The sequence below is a fragment of the Vitis riparia genome, chromosome 12, assembly GCF_004353265.1.
Source record: "Vitis riparia cultivar Riparia Gloire de Montpellier isolate 1030 chromosome 12, EGFV_Vit.rip_1.0, whole genome shotgun sequence".
NCBI classification, from domain to species: domain Eukaryota; kingdom Viridiplantae; phylum Streptophyta; class Magnoliopsida; order Vitales; family Vitaceae; genus Vitis; species Vitis riparia.
Genome location: NC_048442.1, coordinates 18,071,437 through 18,088,112, shown reverse-complemented (window position 1 = coordinate 18,088,112; position 16,676 = coordinate 18,071,437). Strand labels below are relative to the sequence as shown.

Sequence of the window (16,676 nt, the reverse complement as noted above, 5' to 3'; positions counted from 1 at the left end):
ATCAACAATATCTGACCATACTACTTTGCATACTTGTGCCAGCATAGTAACATGGCAACACATCTCCTTAGAATGTAAAATCTCGACCTATACTCCTTTGCCATGCCCGCACTCCTCTTCCTAAAGCTCGAGCTCTCCTCCATCTTGCGCTCTTCCCTGGATTCCGTATAGAAACAGCCCATGTCTTGATCCTTCTTGTTCTGGTTGAACACCACCTTATTAAGGGCCATGTCAATATATATGGAGAAAGGAGAAAGGAGAAAGGAGAATGGAGAAATGCCTTGTTGAGACTTTATAAGAGTAACTTCACATAGTGATGATAAAAAAAGGATTGAAGGAGAGATGATAGGAGCATGGAGAAGTGGGTTTTAATATATGAAAAGAACAAGGAGAGGTGGGCTTTAAAAGAAGTTTAGGGCATGGTGGGGGCTACTACATTGCAATGAACAATGTGGCTATGTGTTTGAAGAGTGTGAAACGTCAATGGGGAGGTGGGGGGCCTGGTGTTTTGGGGTTGCGATGAACCCAAATGGTGTGGCCTACTTTGATAATGTATCAATTTGGCTGCAAGTAGTCTAAAATGGTGGCCAATGTGCATACATATCACGCTTAGAAAAACGCCACCCATTAGCCAAATGATCAATGGTTGGTCATGCTCAGGGAAGTGACAGGACTTGAAGGACTAGAACCTTGTTTACCCCTTGTGGGGCGTGTGACCTTGATCGAGGCGGGTTTGGGCCATGGTGGGGTGGCCCTGATTGCTTTTTGGTGCATTTTCCTTACCTGAGCTGTACACGCGCATGATTGGAGACATAGGGTTTCTTCCCTACTGGTTTGGCTCCATTGGAGCGTTGAATTGATGGAGACTTTGATAGCAATTTGCTTGAGATCGATGGTTATTCGTCTTGGTGGGTTGAGTTTGTCTTGTATCAAAATCAAATTTTAACTAAATCAAATGTGAATTAAATAATAGTTATATTAGATTATTCAATGTAAATAGATGGATTAAGATCAAATTTATACCATACAAATTCACCTAAAAACTACTTGTTTCCTAAATTTAATCAAAATCTAATTATACTTAATTGAAACCCTAAGAAAAATGTCAAATTTGAGTCATGTTGGTGGATAGTATCAAATTTTGCCACCTTAAAAAAACCCTAAAAAAAATGTCAAATTTGATTCATGTTGGCGGATAGTATCAAATTTTGCCACCCCAAAGAGGCATTTCCATTGCCTGATGGGCTTTGAATTAGGCCAAGATGGGAGCAGAACTCAAATTGGGTTGGGCCCTGGGATCAATATTCACGCTGGGAAAGCCTGGCCCAATTAATTTAGCTGGTGTCCTATTTCAAAAAGATGGCATAATGAATTCAGTTCATGCACTGTTTCAAACGACGTCGTTTTAAGCAACTATCCCCGCGTTTACAACTGTAGGCAGTTTCCTTTCCGTGCAGGACAATTCGTCCTTTTCCCCTTCTCTCTCTGAGTTTGGTATGCAAAAATTCTTCCCTTTCTTCTCTTGATCGATCTCTCTACCGATCTAGAAACAATTACTGTAAATTTAATAACCTTTTCCTCTTTTCTTCCTTGTACAACAGAAAAAATCCGTACAGGTGTTGCCATGGCCAAAATCTCATTCAAGATGGAGCACCCTCTCGGTCTGTAATATGCTACCGTTATTTATTACTTTTTTTCATTTTATTTTTCCTTTTTAAGGATGTTTTTTTTTCTAAATTAATAGGATTTGTGCTGGGGTGTTTGATCTTGAGGAACCCTAGGTTTAATGATCTCGGTTTGCTGTATTTTGGGCAAAATGTTAATGGATTTTTCTGAATAGGCTTATGAGTACCTGGAATTTCACTTTTTTGTTTTCTTTTTCATGTTTGTTTCTGTTAGAATTGTGATTTCTTGTGTATTTAGTTTGTTGTTATACGTAGTTTCTGCCTTGTTTGGTTGATGAGAATGTGTGGAAATATAATAGGAATCAAAATCTGCATCTTTAATTTTAATTTTCTCACTATACCAGGGCAAATGGTATAATAGCTACTGTTAGAGCAAAGCCCTAAGTGGCATAACCAAAATTATTTGTATAACCAATGATGGGTCTGGTTGGTTGGTTAGCAATCTGTGCCACCATGTTGATTTGTTCTTCCTTAAAGTCTTAATTAACAATATGGAAAGTTCTTGACTTTAATTACTTGGTGATAAACAACAAATTATATGAGTGGGTTTGATGCTATTTCTCATATTGGATTCGATTTTATGAATCATAGTTTGCTCTAGTCTGATCATTTGATGTGCAGAATCATAAACACAGACTATCATTCAGATATATGAATCTAAAGCAATTTTTATGAGTGGCTTTGCAACATCTTTGTCAGTACCTGATTGTTTATTGAGCTTTATAACATTGTTGAGGCTTGCGAATAGTAGATTTGAATGATGGAGTTTCCTTATTTTTGACATTTTAGACTATGTTTGATTCCTGGAAAATTTGAGGGAAAAATAGAAGGAAAGAAAAAGTGAAGGAAAATAAAAGATATATTTAAAGTCAATAAATTATTTTTATGTTTTACTTCAAACTCATTTAATTTATTTTAACCCTTCTATATAAAAAATAAAATAATCTGAAAATGCATAAGTTTCTAACTAAGTTGAATTGTATTTAATTTTATTCCATATTATCCATAGGCAAACCAATGATAAGAAAATTAATTCTATTAGTATTTTTTTTTCTTTCCTTAGTACTTTCCTAGAATCAATTATAGCATTGATGATCCCTTATTGCAAATCAAGTTCTGCAAGTGTTTCCAATCCTCATGCCCTTTGCTCATCGATGAGCTTGTTTGGTTTATTAATAAAAAATGCATCATTTAATTTTTGTAAAAGGCTTCACTGACCCACGAGAAATTAAGCCTGCTCAGTTACTTAATTTGTACTTCCTGGTATGTTGGTATGTGTTTGATGTACATGTATATATCTTGTACATACTGATCATCTATGCAAAGCTTTTAACCAAGTTGAAGAATTTGCCACATGTTTAAGGCTTTGTTTACGAGAATTTCTTTATGAAAGTTTTCTTTTATTTTTATTTGAAAAAAAAAATAAAATTCCAATGACTTATGCAAGAGATGGAGATGTATTTTCCTGTGCTATGAAATTTAGTTGATACATATGCTCAAATTACTTAGTGCATTTGGTTTTCAATCTTTTCTACATGCCAGAAAGGAGGCAGGCAGAAGCTGCTCGCATCAGAGAGAAGTATCCGGACAGAATACCAGTTAGGATATTTTTTTTTTTTTAGTTTCTGTGTTTGTGTTTCTATTTAACTTTAAATGATGATGTATGTATTGCTGTATGCAGGTGATTGTGGAAAGGGCTGAAAAGAGTGACATTCCTGACATTGATAAGAAAAAGTTAGTGCTCTCTTGACTTCTGCTGTGACTGTGCAAATCTAGTTCCCGTATTGCAATTGGAAGTTCTTTTTATCTACTTTTTCGAGCATTATTTATCATTGTAAAGTTGCTCATGTCCTCAATCTATCAATTTTGTATGATGTCAAAGCACTTCCATGCTAAGATTATTGTGCTATTTCAATCAACTGGATGTCCTTACACGCTGTGATGGATGCTTCTTGGAACCAATTAGCATAATAGCATCTTGTCATCTATTGCAATTGAAAATAATTTCAAGTGTGCCTCTTGTCGATGTTGTACTTGTTACCAGTAGAAGGCAATGGGGCTTTTGATAATTAGATCTGGGGTATTGTGATATTTCTTTTCTGCTTAATTTCTTCAAAAAATAATTATAATTTGGTTGTCTAGTATTTGAAGGCTTATAGCCAGCTTCTATTCATGTAATGGGGGTTCCGTATTTTCTAATTCTGCTATGTGCTTTATCTTTTCTTTGGGGTTTGAATGCAGATACCTGGTTCCTGCGGATCTGACTGTTGGCCAGTTTGTTTATGTTGTCCGGAAGAGGATTAAGCTCAGTCCTGAGAAGGCGATATTCATTTTTATCAAGAACATTCTGCCGCCAACTGGTGAGATAAAATCCATTTTCACCCTGTATTGAAGTTTTGTTCTAACATTGTCTGAATGCTAAGTTTGGTGCTTATGGGTGACGTTTCTGTTGTTTTAGCGGCTATGATGTCTGCAATTTATGAGGAAAACAAGGATGAAGATGGTTTTCTCTACATGACCTACAGTGGGGAGAACACATTTGGTTCACTTATAATGTAATCAAGCCAAAAATATGTGAATAAGACCCGTAAAGACGAAATAATTTAGGTTAGTTGTAAATTCTCCATGATGCTCTCTCTTCCCTACTCTCAGACACTTCCTTCTGGAACAACTTATTTATACTCTTTCAAATACTCTCTTATTGATCTAATGTCATCTCAAATGGATTTGCTGAAATGAATGGAATTACTTCATACACTAGATCTCTTATGCTTGTGGTAGGATATGAGATTGGTGTTTTTATTGTTTTGATTATGGAAACTTGGTTTCAATTATGATTATGGTGTTTATGTTTTTGTGACAGTTGAATGGTGAAGAAAGAAAAAATAATGCTTGTGGTTATTGAAATTCAATAACAAGTCTACAGAATGTGAAATGTGCCGATTCATTTGGATTCGGAAGAGAATTTTTTTCTGTATTGATTCTTGATCCACTTGATTCCAGTAGAGATACCTGTCTTGAACTTGCGGGCTCCCCCAACTGCAACCACCTTGGCCTTGTAGAGTCCCACTGAAGCTATAGCCTTAACATGTGCCATCTTCTTGCCCATGCTACTCTTCTTAGTAGTGACCCTGTCATCGGAGTCTTCACTAGCAGTTTCCCCAGTTTCTTCTTCCCAAATCGGAGATGTCACCCGCATAATTCTTTCAATATTGTTCTACCTACAGAGACGCCCAATTAGCAATCTATTCATTACCCACAATGCAATCTGATGTGAACTATTGGGGATTCTGTTTTTCCAGAAAACCCTTTCACCTGCAATGAAATCTCCTGGAGTACTACTGCCTGAAGAGGAAAATTTTGAACAACAGATCATTTCAAAGGTGACCCATGGAAGCCCCAATTCACTCAAATTACTCAAATCATCAAAGCAATCAAGGGAAAAGAAACCTCATAATATATGCTGTCAAACATGTATCAGACGAAATCCGATCAAATTCTAAGAAGAAAAACACACCAAAAATGGAACTTCGATGTGAAAACTGCGAAAGAGATGGAGGCAACCTTACTTGAAAGGGGATTCTTTTGGTTTGTTCAGTCAAAATTTGTTTCAAAGGAGAACAAGAAAATGAATTAGACAGAGAAATGGCAATGAGAGAGAGAGAGAGAGAGAGGGGTAGAGAGAGAGTACCTTGTGAATGAGGAGTGACAGTGGCGGTGGCGGTGGTGGTGAATACCTAAATATTTGATTAAAAGGGATGAAATAATACCCATATTCACATAAAAACCTTCCATGTATTGAAATTGCATATAAGACACTATTTTGACAATTTAACCTTTAAATTTTTCTTCAAAAAGGTTATATTTCATGTTTTTAAAAGATTGAGGTCATTTTTCCAAATTTGCATTTTCAGTATCTTTTTAATCAAATAAAGCATCTTTATTGGAAGAAAAACTAAGTAGACATGTAAATTAGCTGTTTTCTTTCCAAGTTTAGAGGTGATAACGCTAATCATTGTCAACCAGGGACTGCCCATTTATAATTCTATTCCGCAGTTGTATGATAATGATCGGATTCTTGATAAATATACTGTTATTAAAAAAAATAATATTTAAAATACCATAGTTTGGAAAATAATTCCAAATCTACGGCACTTTTGAACACGTAGGATGAGATATGAAAACCCATTCCCCCCTTTCCATTTCCCTTCCCGTTTTTCTTCTCTTCCCTTCCCGTTTTTCTTCTCTGCATCAAAACTCCTCTGCCCGAAAACCCATTATCCCTCACGCTGATCATGGGGTGGAGATCCTTGCCTCAACACCAATAGGAAGGAAGTGAAGTGCAGATCTGAGAAACCATTGCCCCCGGTGTTTTCTGTAAGTTTTGTGGTTATATTTGGTGGTGTGGTTGTGTTTGGTCACCGAGAAAGTGTGGGAAAGTTGTAAAAAAAATAAAGTTTTTGTTTTTTTTACAATGAAATGAGTAGACTAAAAATAATGGAGAAAATTTTAATTTTTTTTGTGGTTCGGCTTGTTGTGATTCTGTTTGGTTGCCAAGAAAGTGTGGGAAAGTTGAAAAAAAAAATTCCCAATATTTCCTACCAGCCCAGCCCGCGCACAAGGTATTTGTCCAATTTTTTTTTATAAAAAAACATAAGCTATTTGGTAATCTGATCATGATTTGAGGGGAAAGGTGATCATGATTTGAGGAGAAAGGTTGTGTTTTTTAGCGTGGCTCAAAAATCGTGGATTTAGGGTTTGTGAAATTTAAATCCAATGGCACAAAAGCAAAGAGACCCCTGGACAGATCCAGAAAGCACGGAGAAAAAAAAAAGCCTTTTTTTGTTTGTTTTTTTAGGGGGTTTTGCATGGACTTTCTCGGAAATCAAAGGAGGATGAATTTTCCCGGAAAGCAAATGGGGGATGGATTTTCTTGGGAATCAAACGGGGATCCCAAAAACTTGGGAATCAAATGGGGGTTGCAACAAAATAAAAAAATAATAACCTGATTAGATTAGTACCTGCAATAATTGAAATTGAAATTGAAATTTAAATTTAAATTCAAGGAGATTCTTCACTTTTTATTTGTTAAAATAAAAAATAAAAAATACTATTTTTTTTTTTGTTAAAATTAAAAACAAATAAGAAATATTTTTATTTGTTTCATTGCTCTCAACTGTTGCAAGAAGGTATGTTGATCTTTAATAGGCAATCCACATACATTAGTTGAAGAAATTCCCTTTTCAAAATTCGAAATTTTCACTGAAAAATTGTTGAAAGTGTCTCTTGAAGAGACACTTTCAGTATAAACCCAATTTTTTAAAAATTATGAAAGGCGTCCGAATATAATTCCATTTTTTTGTAATTATGGAAGGTGTCTCTTGAAGAGACACCTTCAACATAAATTCAAAAATTTCCACTGTTTGAATGGAAATTGTGGAAAGTGTCTTTTGAACAAGCACTTTCAGTATAAACCCAATATTTTTAAAATTGTGGAAGGTATCAAGAGACACATTTCACAATTCCCAAAAAATGGAATTATATTGAAGGTGTCTCTTGAAGAGACACCTTCTATTATTTAAAAAAAATTGGGTTTATACTGAAAGTGTCTCTTGAAGAGACACTTTCCACAATTTTCATACATTAAAGAGAGACATCTTTAGCTTTAAAATCATTTCCACAAATAAAATACATATTGGATTTTGTGGAATTGTGCAAAGTGTATTTCCAAGAGACACATTTAGTATAAATCTAATTTTTTGGAATTCTAAAAGGTGTCTCTTCAAGAGACACCTTTGGTATAAATTAAAATTTTTAGGAATTGTAGAAGGTGTCTCTTCAAGAGACATCTTTAGCTTTAAAATCAAATTCATAAAACATTTAAATTTGTCAAATTGTGAAAAGTGTCTCTTCAAGAGACACCTTTAATGCATATTGGATTTTTTGCCACGTCGAAAGTGTCTCTGCAAGAGACACCTTTGATGTATATTGGATTTTTTGCCACGTGGAAAGTGTTTTTTCAAGAGACACCTTTAATATAAATCAAATTTTCTGAAATTGTAGAAGGTGTCTCCTCAAGAGACATCTTTAACTTAAATTCAATTCTTTCATGATTTTGAAAATTGTGGAAGGTGTCTCTTCAAGAGACACCTTTAACTTAAATTCAATTCTTTCATGATTTTGAAAATTGTGGAAGGTGTCTCTTCAAAAGACACCTTCCACGTGGCCAAAACTTCCGTAAATCTATCAATATTTTCAAAACTACCATTTTTTAATTATAATTTTTTAAAATCACTGCAAAAGTTAAAAAAGCCCGATAATGATCCATCTGGACTTGGTAGCGTACATTGGGCTTTAGGGAGGCCCGCTTTTAGCCTTATATCTGGGCTTGGGCCAGGATTCTAGGTTGGGCTTCAAGAGGGGCCAGTGGAGAGGGTGCTTTTGAAATGAACAAAATAAAATTAGGTTTGATTACGTTGGTAAGAATGCTGTGTTCACCCAAACTTTATTAGATCTTCTTAAAAATAATAATCTTTTTTGATACCTAAAACATCCATCCCATTATTTTTTCTTACATCCATCTTCTTCTTCCTTTGTTCCAACTTATTTCTCCTCAACCACAAATTCTAAGAGTATATTTTAATATATACCTAAAACTTATTTCTTACATACATATTTTATATATTAAAATATGTATATTAAATATTTCATATAGCTTTAGATTGTAATAATATATAAATTATTTTTCATATGGCTTCATGCCACCAAAGTAACTATTACATTTATAATAAGTAATATATTATATTTATTTACTATAAACTATTTATACTTGTGGAGAGGATGCTTTTGAAATGAACAAAATAAAATTAGGTTTGATGACGTTGGTAAGAACACTGTGTTAACCAAAACTTTATTCAATGTTTTCAGAACCAGACTGGTCATTGAACTGAAAAAATTATCAGTTCACGGTTTACTGGTCGGACCAACGGTCGAATCGGTGACGTCATAAATATATAATTTATAAATTATTAAAATTTAAAATAATTATAAAAATAAAAATAATAATTTATATATTATTTTAAAAATAAAATTTTATGTGAAAATCATTAAATTAATCTCAATAGTCATGATTCTTCTTTAATCATGAAAGAAAAACTCACATGCCTATTTAAAAAGAAAAAAAAATGGCAAAAACATAGAATGTGAGTTTTTAATTTTTTTAATTATTTATTTAAAAAAAAAAGATTATTTAGAAATTCTTAAATTTATTCTAATAAATTAAAATTTTATTTTTATTTAATTTTTAATAAATGCACATTGCCAAACGCGTCCTAAGGTAAAAGAGGAAAGGACAAATCCTCTGAAAAGCAATGGCTTCTCACTCCATTGCTCTCTCGTCTTCTTACTCCTCCCCATTTCTTCTTCCTTCTTCTTTCATGGCTTCTCATTTCTCTCCCAAACCCAGTTCTCTCTCAATGCCACCACACTCCCGTTATATTATCTTTCGGTGATTCCAACTCTAACACTCCGGACTCGTCGTAAGGCTCGGCTTCCCAATCAACTTCCCCAATGGTCGTACCTTTTTCTATAGATCAACTGGTCGTCTCTCCGATGGACGCCTCAATTTTCTCTATAAGTCAATGTACCTGACCACTACTTTGGATTCTCATTTCTTCTTCCAGTGTGGGGGGTGGGAGGATGGCTTTGCAGGAAGAAGGGTGGGGTTTTGCCGGCGGGAGACTTTTCCATTGGCAAGGGATGACAAGAAGGGGTTTTTCCAGCGCGGGGTGGGGGTCATGCCGGTGGGGGATGACGACGGTGGGAAAAAAAAAAAAAAAAAGTTGAACTGGACAGTTCGAGGGGAACCGTTCGGTTTACCCGGTTCACCGGTTGGACCACCGATTTAATTGGCCTAATTCCGATTTGAACACTTTCTGGCTTAAATGACAAGATCGGACCAATTGGACCAGTTGGTCTGGTCCCGTTTTTAAAACCATGACTTTATTAGATCTTCTTAAAAATAATAATATTTTTTTATACCTAAAACATCCTTCCCAAATTATTTTTCATATCGCTTCATGCCACCAAAGTAACTATTACATCTAGAACATATAGAAATATATACTTTCCTTCTCTAAATAGCTAGAATTTATGTAATATAATAAAATAAATATTTTTTTTTTCTACATAGGTTCTTGTTATGAGAAACAATATTTTTATATTTTCATAAAGTAAAATAATTACTATAAAGTCATAAAACTAACATAATAATTTAGTAACAATAAAAATGAAAGAATAAATTAGTCACAACTTTTTGCTATGAATTATTTTGTTATGATAAAATATTTTTTTTGAACATAAGAGTATGAAATATATTCTATATAAAATCTAGCCATAAAATTCTACAAAATTGTTAATTGACAATTCTGCTTATACCATAGTTAGAAATTGTCTATAACGCTAGTTATAATTTTTATTCTATAATTTGTTTTTATTTATTTTCTTATTATATATTACGTAAAAATTGTTGAATGGAAAATCTTTTAGTCCCTAACCATAAAAATTTTGAAAGAAATAAATTTAAGTTGTTAATAAATGCAATTTCACAAACTTTCCTTATGTTTTTAGAAAAATATTTTAAAATTTTCCATAATATTTTTTTTAATTTTTTTTCCATAATATATATATTTTATCTTTTTCATTTTCCTGGTGTAAAATGATTTTCCTAACATTCCCTTTTTGTTTATTATTTAGTTTTATGAAATATTTTTAAGGTAAAGTTAAATTATGTTTAATCATAAATCTATATATAATTTATTTGTTATTTATAATTAAAATAGAAAATATAGTAACAAAACTAGTAAATTTATGTGAAGCATGCTAATTTTTTAAATGAAAATTGAACCTTTTTTAAAAATAAATAAAAATAGAATAACTAATAAAAAATTTGCTTAATTAATTTTATTATAACTAAAATTTTAAAGTTGAAGGAAGGTTTTATGTCAATTTTTTTTTTCTAAAAAGGAAACTAGAAAGAAAATTTTAAATATTTATATTTACTTTCGAAATAAGTGAGGGTTAAAAAATAGTTGTTATATTTCTATAAAAGAAAATAATAATTTCTTTATAGTTTTAACCATAATATGTGGAATTGTATTATGAAATAACAATTTAAGCATTTCACTTAGAATATATATTTTTATTTCTATGAGATATTGTGGATAATGCTCAATGATGAAAATCTTGGTAATTACGAATATATCGATAACTTGATTTTACAAATATATCGGAGAAATATCGGTGATATTTTGAAAAAAAAAATTGATCAAAACTCATGGAAATGTAAGAAAAACCTCATAACAATGTAATTAGAAGTATAATAGACAATATAAAGTTGTTTTGTTGAAGATTTTGATATATGTATGACATGATTTGCGATATTATATGTAATTATACCATGTTGGTCGATAAGAAATGTGAATTTTTTAATTGTACACTCATTATGAAGCTTCGTGAAATACTTGATTTTATTAAATATCAATAATTTGTACATATTACATTGCAATGACCCTTTAGTACCAAAATGAGGATCGATGTGGTTCAATGAAATTGGTAGATGAAAGAACCTCGTCTTGTTATTGGAGACAATATTGGTACCAACTCATTGAGCCTTGATAATATCAGTTAAAAATTCTAACATGCCATGCATATATCTCTTGAGTCTTGCCCACTACTTCTACATGGATAGGATACTCGAGATTGACCCATGTGTTCATGTCAAATCCTCTTTACATTTGATATGGAACTTGGTATGACATTTGTGCAGCAGAAGGGTAGCTCGACATACCATACTCTTCATCAGTTGAACTTGAAGGTTGACCATCACCCATCACATAAGGAGAGTAAACGTTAGCCTCATTAGAGGAGTCACTAAATTGAGTTTCTATACTCATAAATTCAAAACTCTTTAAAAGTAACTCCTCATTATATGGAGTCACCGTCCATTCTCTTTCTCTGTATGGCTTCTCAATAGCTCCTATACTTGGACCAACTCTTCTAGAGCCATGGTCTTCATCTTGTGTGTAATGCGTGAAATCATTTTCACAAGTGAATTGACTCATTGGATATTGACTTTGTTGGCGTTCCCTAATATCTTCTCCTGTGTTATCACTTCCATCATTAGTTCCACATCTTGAACCATCGTGACCAGAAGCAGAATTACCTGCAGCACTAGGTTTACTACTTTGGCCAACACTTGTGGTGTTAACATCCTAGTGGGAATTCAATGCCCCTTGAAATGAATCCTCAATATATTTGCTAAAACTTTCACTATGAACTTCTTTGGACAACACACGTTCAACATCAACTCAAAATTCTCAAGCATGAGCGACAATTCGTGAATCAGAATTACCAACTTCATCATCTAAGTGTATAGGCCTAACCCATTGGAATAACCGATTATCTTCTTCTTCACCCATTTTGGTTGAAATGTCAAGAAGATCAAAGTAATCTTTTTCAGCAACTCGATCATTTTCTGCCTCCATATTAGATAACTTTAGCTTCATATTATAGTAACAGAAAACTAATTGCTGCAGTCAGGGGTAAGCCAAACGATTGCGTTGCTTTGTGTGGATTAGAGCAAACGTGCTCCAATTTCTCTCACAAGCAGAAGATGACGCAATTTGTGAGAGAAATTTAATGGCCAAATTTCTCAATGTAGTTGTTTGATTTTCATACATGAGCCACCATTCAGTTGTAAGGGAATTCATAATTATATAAATACTTATGTGATGAATTTACAATAATAATAATCAATTTTTTTTTTCTATTAAGAAATAGTACTCATCGGGCACCATGGTTAACCTTGATGCAACCGTTGCTCGATCACCGAATCATCTATTTGCATCTCGAAAAAGCACAAGCTATGTATTCATAATTTAATTTGTTAATATCATATTTGTTAGTAAATGTTCAAATAAAATGATGAATGAAATAAGAGATTTGAGTAAAATAAGATGAGAAAACAAAGACTATGTTTAGTTAAGAAAAACACCCAAAAGGGAGGGTGAATTGGGTTTTTAAAATTTTTTCAATCACAAAAAAATTAAACAAAATATAAGCAAAGTAAAGAGATAGAGTTTAGAGAATTCAAACTCAGGTTTATAGTGGTTCGACACTTCTTTGCCTACGTCCACTCTCTTCAACCTCTTAACAGAGTGAGGGTTCCACTAACTTGAAGCTTCAACCAAGCTTCCAATCTTCTTACACTTGAATTTCGGCTCCAATGGGCTCTTACACAACCTCTTCAAGATTCAACCCTCTTGAAGGCTTTAACACTCAGATTGTTACAAAATATAATCACTCAACCTAGCTTAAAGATGACTCAAATACAAGACAAAGCTAGGATGACAACAAGAGTGCACTAAAGGATATGCAAGTGGTGATTTAATGCACTATGAAAGAAATGAGAGCTTTTTGATCAAGAACAGGTAGGTGGGCTTTGAATGAAAGTGTTCTCTTATCAATAAATGAAGTGGAGCTCTCAATTTATAGGTTTCTAAGCTCGGGAGTCAAAATCAACAAAAGGCAACCTCGTCCGGTCGAGTTAGGGGTCGACCGGTTCACTAGTCGTTGGAGCATTTAATGCATGACAGGTTACCGTTGCCTCAACCGGACCTCGATCGGTAAGAGAATCACCTCGACCGGGAAGAGAAGGCTATTGGGAGAGAGAGAAGGTTTTTGACCTTCCTCAACCGGTCCTCTACCAGACGACCTCAACCGATTGACCGGTTGGCCATAGCCTCGACCGTTTGAGCCTTTTTGGCCCTGAAAAACCTATTTTTTGATTCCTTTCTTTTCTAACACTTAGGCAAGGTCTTTAAGTAAATTATTAAGCCAATTTTGAAACATTTTGCCTAAGGTAAATTAGTTAAAAACTTGGGTTTTAATGAAGTCGACGTTTTAAAGAATAAACCGAGTTTTCTAAGATGCATGAAAACGTATGAAAATCCTAAGTGCACTCATGCATTCATCTTACATTAGTTTCCTATGATCTCAAGTCTTCCAAGCGTCTCGATCTTGTATCCATTTGGTCCTTTGATGAATTTTCGAATTTATACCTGAGATTTTTAAACATTAAACCAATTAGTTACTTAACCATGGTTTGTTATCATCAAAACCCGATTAGGAGAACCCTTGGGCTAACATAAGAGTTTCTTTTTTACCTCATTTCCAAATTGACCAATCGATTCAACATTTGGATCTAATTTAGCAAACACGTCATGAACTACTTGAATTAAATTTAGATCACTACCAACTCCACGCCTATTTTGAAACCTTGGATTCAAGAAGTATGCTACAATAAAATTATGTAGAATTAGTATTGTGTAAGAGAAAATGAAATAAAATCAAAGCAACAATTGATGAAAATTAAGTACCTGTTGCATGAAGTGAATGTTTTAATGTTTTATCCCAACGATCTTTGAGTACTTTGAAGATCCAATTGCTAACTTGTTGATGAATGAAATTCTCTTTCGTCACTTGCATAAGCTCATACACAAACGCCATTGTTGGAACAACTTCTGAATCTATGATTCGAAGCACCACGTATAGTGGCTCAAAGTATGAAACAACATGTTTCACTCTATCCCAATACAAATGATCAAACATTAGTTTCTCTATATCTCATCCAATGTTTATCCAACTAAGCTTGTGTAGTGCCCATTCATCATTCATAAACAATTTCTTCAAATCAACCATTTTTTAAAGAAGACTTTCAAGAGCAATATAGTTTGTAGCAAACCTTGTAGCTCTCGATCGAACAATTTTTCCACCACAGTACTTTCTCATTTTTGCAAGTAACCAACCATGATTGTAAATGAAGTTAGTTATCTTACGAGCATTGTGTATCACCTCTGCAATCCTAGGTCTTTTTTCCAATGTCTTCAAACATTAAGTCGATGTAGTCTGTTGCACATGGGGTCCAATATATGTTAAACTTCTTCATCAATAGTTTTCCTGCTTTCACGAATGCTAACTCGTTATCTGTGACAATTTGGACCACAATATCTACCCCGACTTCTTTGATAGCATTCTTCAATAGCTTGTATATGTATTTGTGGTTTTTGATATTGTTGAATGCATCGACTAACTTAAGGAACACCGCACTCCCTTTTGAATAGACCATAAAATAAATTATGTTTAATCTTGTGGACCCTGTCCATCCATCTGACATTATAGTGCAACCATATGTCTTTCATTTTTCTCTTTGCTGGTTCACATAAGCTTCCATATCTTTGTACTCTATTTCCAAGTACTTATTCTTTATTTCATATGGAGATGGAGGCTCGATTCCCATTCCTACAAATCATATGTAAGAAATATTTAAAACATAACACAAAATACTACACCTACTCAAGGTATGAAACAATATAAAATTTGAGAACTTAAAAATTACCTGCTTATTGTGCCCTAATAATCATATTCTTGAAATGGTGAGAGTTTGCTTTATTGGGCGCGACGCTATCATAAATGAAGAATTTGCTTATTAAGCTTCCCATTGTTTCTTTAATTGAACCACCCTTTAATATATCTTTAATATTTTTTTGTTTTGCTATAGGAGACTTGTAGATGGAGGGTGTAATAGGCGGTAATGGGTCTGAATATCGCATACTTTGAGATTTCCGCATTGTTGGTGCACCACTAGGGCGTGACGACTCCCCTATTTTACGCTTGCTTCCTACAAGAGTTTCATATTGTTGTCACTCCTATTTTGTTGCCTTCGATGCACAAATCGCTTCTCGATAAGCATCCGGTTCATCCAGGTCTATATCTGCTGGATACATGTACACTTCATCATCATCATCATCATCACCCTCATACATGACATGTGTATGCCTAACCCCCATAGTGCCACGTAATTGAGCTCAGATCTCTCTAATATGTGCAGTTTTCTTTGCTTTTGCTTTAATTTTTTCATGTAACATCTCTTGTATCTCTTCTTTCACTTTGGGTGTAACTGAAAGACACTTTTTGGTATTGTTATTCGGGTCTCTATGCGCTAAATGATACTTGAATCAACTAATGTCTCCACTTTTCATCACCAACCCACAAAAATTACAAATTTTCCCATTTTGGTTTCCCTCTAATGGTGAACAATACTTCCAAGCTAAATCTCAACCGAACGTGCCACTCCCACCACCTCCATCTCTACCTCCACCTCCACTTCCACTTCCACTAGCCATTGCAAATCTATTGAACATATACTATTTCATTACAATTGAATAAAAATTTAAATTAAACAAGTAATTAAAAATAAACTTATTGCAAATCTAGTAATCATGTCAATCAAACTTATTGCAAATGTACTAATTACTTACAATTGAAAAGAAAAAAAAAATTGAAGAAATTGGAAAGCTAAAAATATATTAATTAAGTTAATAAATTAACTAAGCTAAATTAATTGTATGAAAATCTACTAATTCATTTAAGAGTTAAAAAATGTACTAATTAATTCAAATGTACTAATTAATTACGATTGAAAATAATTTTTTTTTTTGAAGAAATTGGGAAGCTACTAATATGTTAATTAAGTTAATAAATTAACTAAGCTAAATTAATTGTATGAAAATCTACTAATTCATTTAAGAGTTAAAAAAATGTATTGATTAATTCAAATGTACTAATTAATTACGATTGAAAAGGAAAAAAAAATTGAAGAAATTGGGAAGCTACTAATATTGTTAATTAAGTTAATAAATTAACTAAGCTAAATTAATTTGATGAAAATCTACTAATTAATTCAAGAATTAAAAAAATATACTAATTAATTACAATTGAAAAGAAAAAAAAATTGAAGAAATTGGGAAGCCACTGATATTGTTAATTAAGTTAATAAATTAACTAAGCTAAATTAATTTGATGAAAATCTACTAATTCATTTAAGAGTTAAAAAATGTACTAATTAATTCAAATGTGCTAATTAATTGCAAT

At 33.1% G+C, this 16,676-nt stretch overlaps 1 protein-coding gene and 1 long non-coding RNA gene across 2 annotated transcripts; one reads left to right on the top strand and one right to left on the bottom strand.

Moving 5' to 3' along the window:
- The first annotated feature begins 1,397 nt into the window (after window positions 1-1,397).
- Window positions 1,398-4,447, top strand: LOC117927386 (autophagy-related protein 8C-like). Its single transcript, XM_034846894.1, has 6 exons — window positions 1,398-1,494; window positions 1,602-1,661; window positions 3,228-3,283; window positions 3,367-3,419; window positions 3,927-4,045; window positions 4,144-4,447. Exons 2-6 carry the CDS (start codon window positions 1,625-1,627, stop codon window positions 4,242-4,244), a joined length of 366 nt encoding a protein of 121 aa, XP_034702785.1. The 5' UTR covers window positions 1,398-1,494; window positions 1,602-1,624; the 3' UTR covers window positions 4,245-4,447.
- Window positions 4,448-4,553: 106 nt separating this feature from the next.
- Window positions 4,554-5,362, bottom strand: LOC117927387. The gene is made up of 2 exons (XR_004653324.1): window positions 5,001-5,362; window positions 4,554-4,906 (listed from the first exon to the last, which is right to left on the bottom strand). It is a non-coding gene; the product is annotated as an uncharacterized LOC117927387 (long non-coding RNA).
- Between the last annotated feature and the right edge of the window lie 11,314 nt (window positions 5,363-16,676).

What these genes read in the sequence shown, in the direction of transcription:
- LOC117927386 (XM_034846894.1), top strand. Translation starts at nt 1,625, where the DNA reads ATGGCCAAAATCTCATTCAAGATGGAGCACCCTCTCG. An exon ending in CAAGATGGAGCACCCTCTCG is followed by an intron (nt 1,662 to 3,227) that starts GTCTGTAATATG and finishes TCTACATGCCAG; the next exon opens with AAAGGAGGCAGGCAGAAGCT. An exon ending in GAACATTCTGCCGCCAACTG is followed by an intron (nt 4,046 to 4,143) that starts GTGAGATAAAAT and finishes CTGTTGTTTTAG; the next exon opens with CGGCTATGATGTCTGCAATT.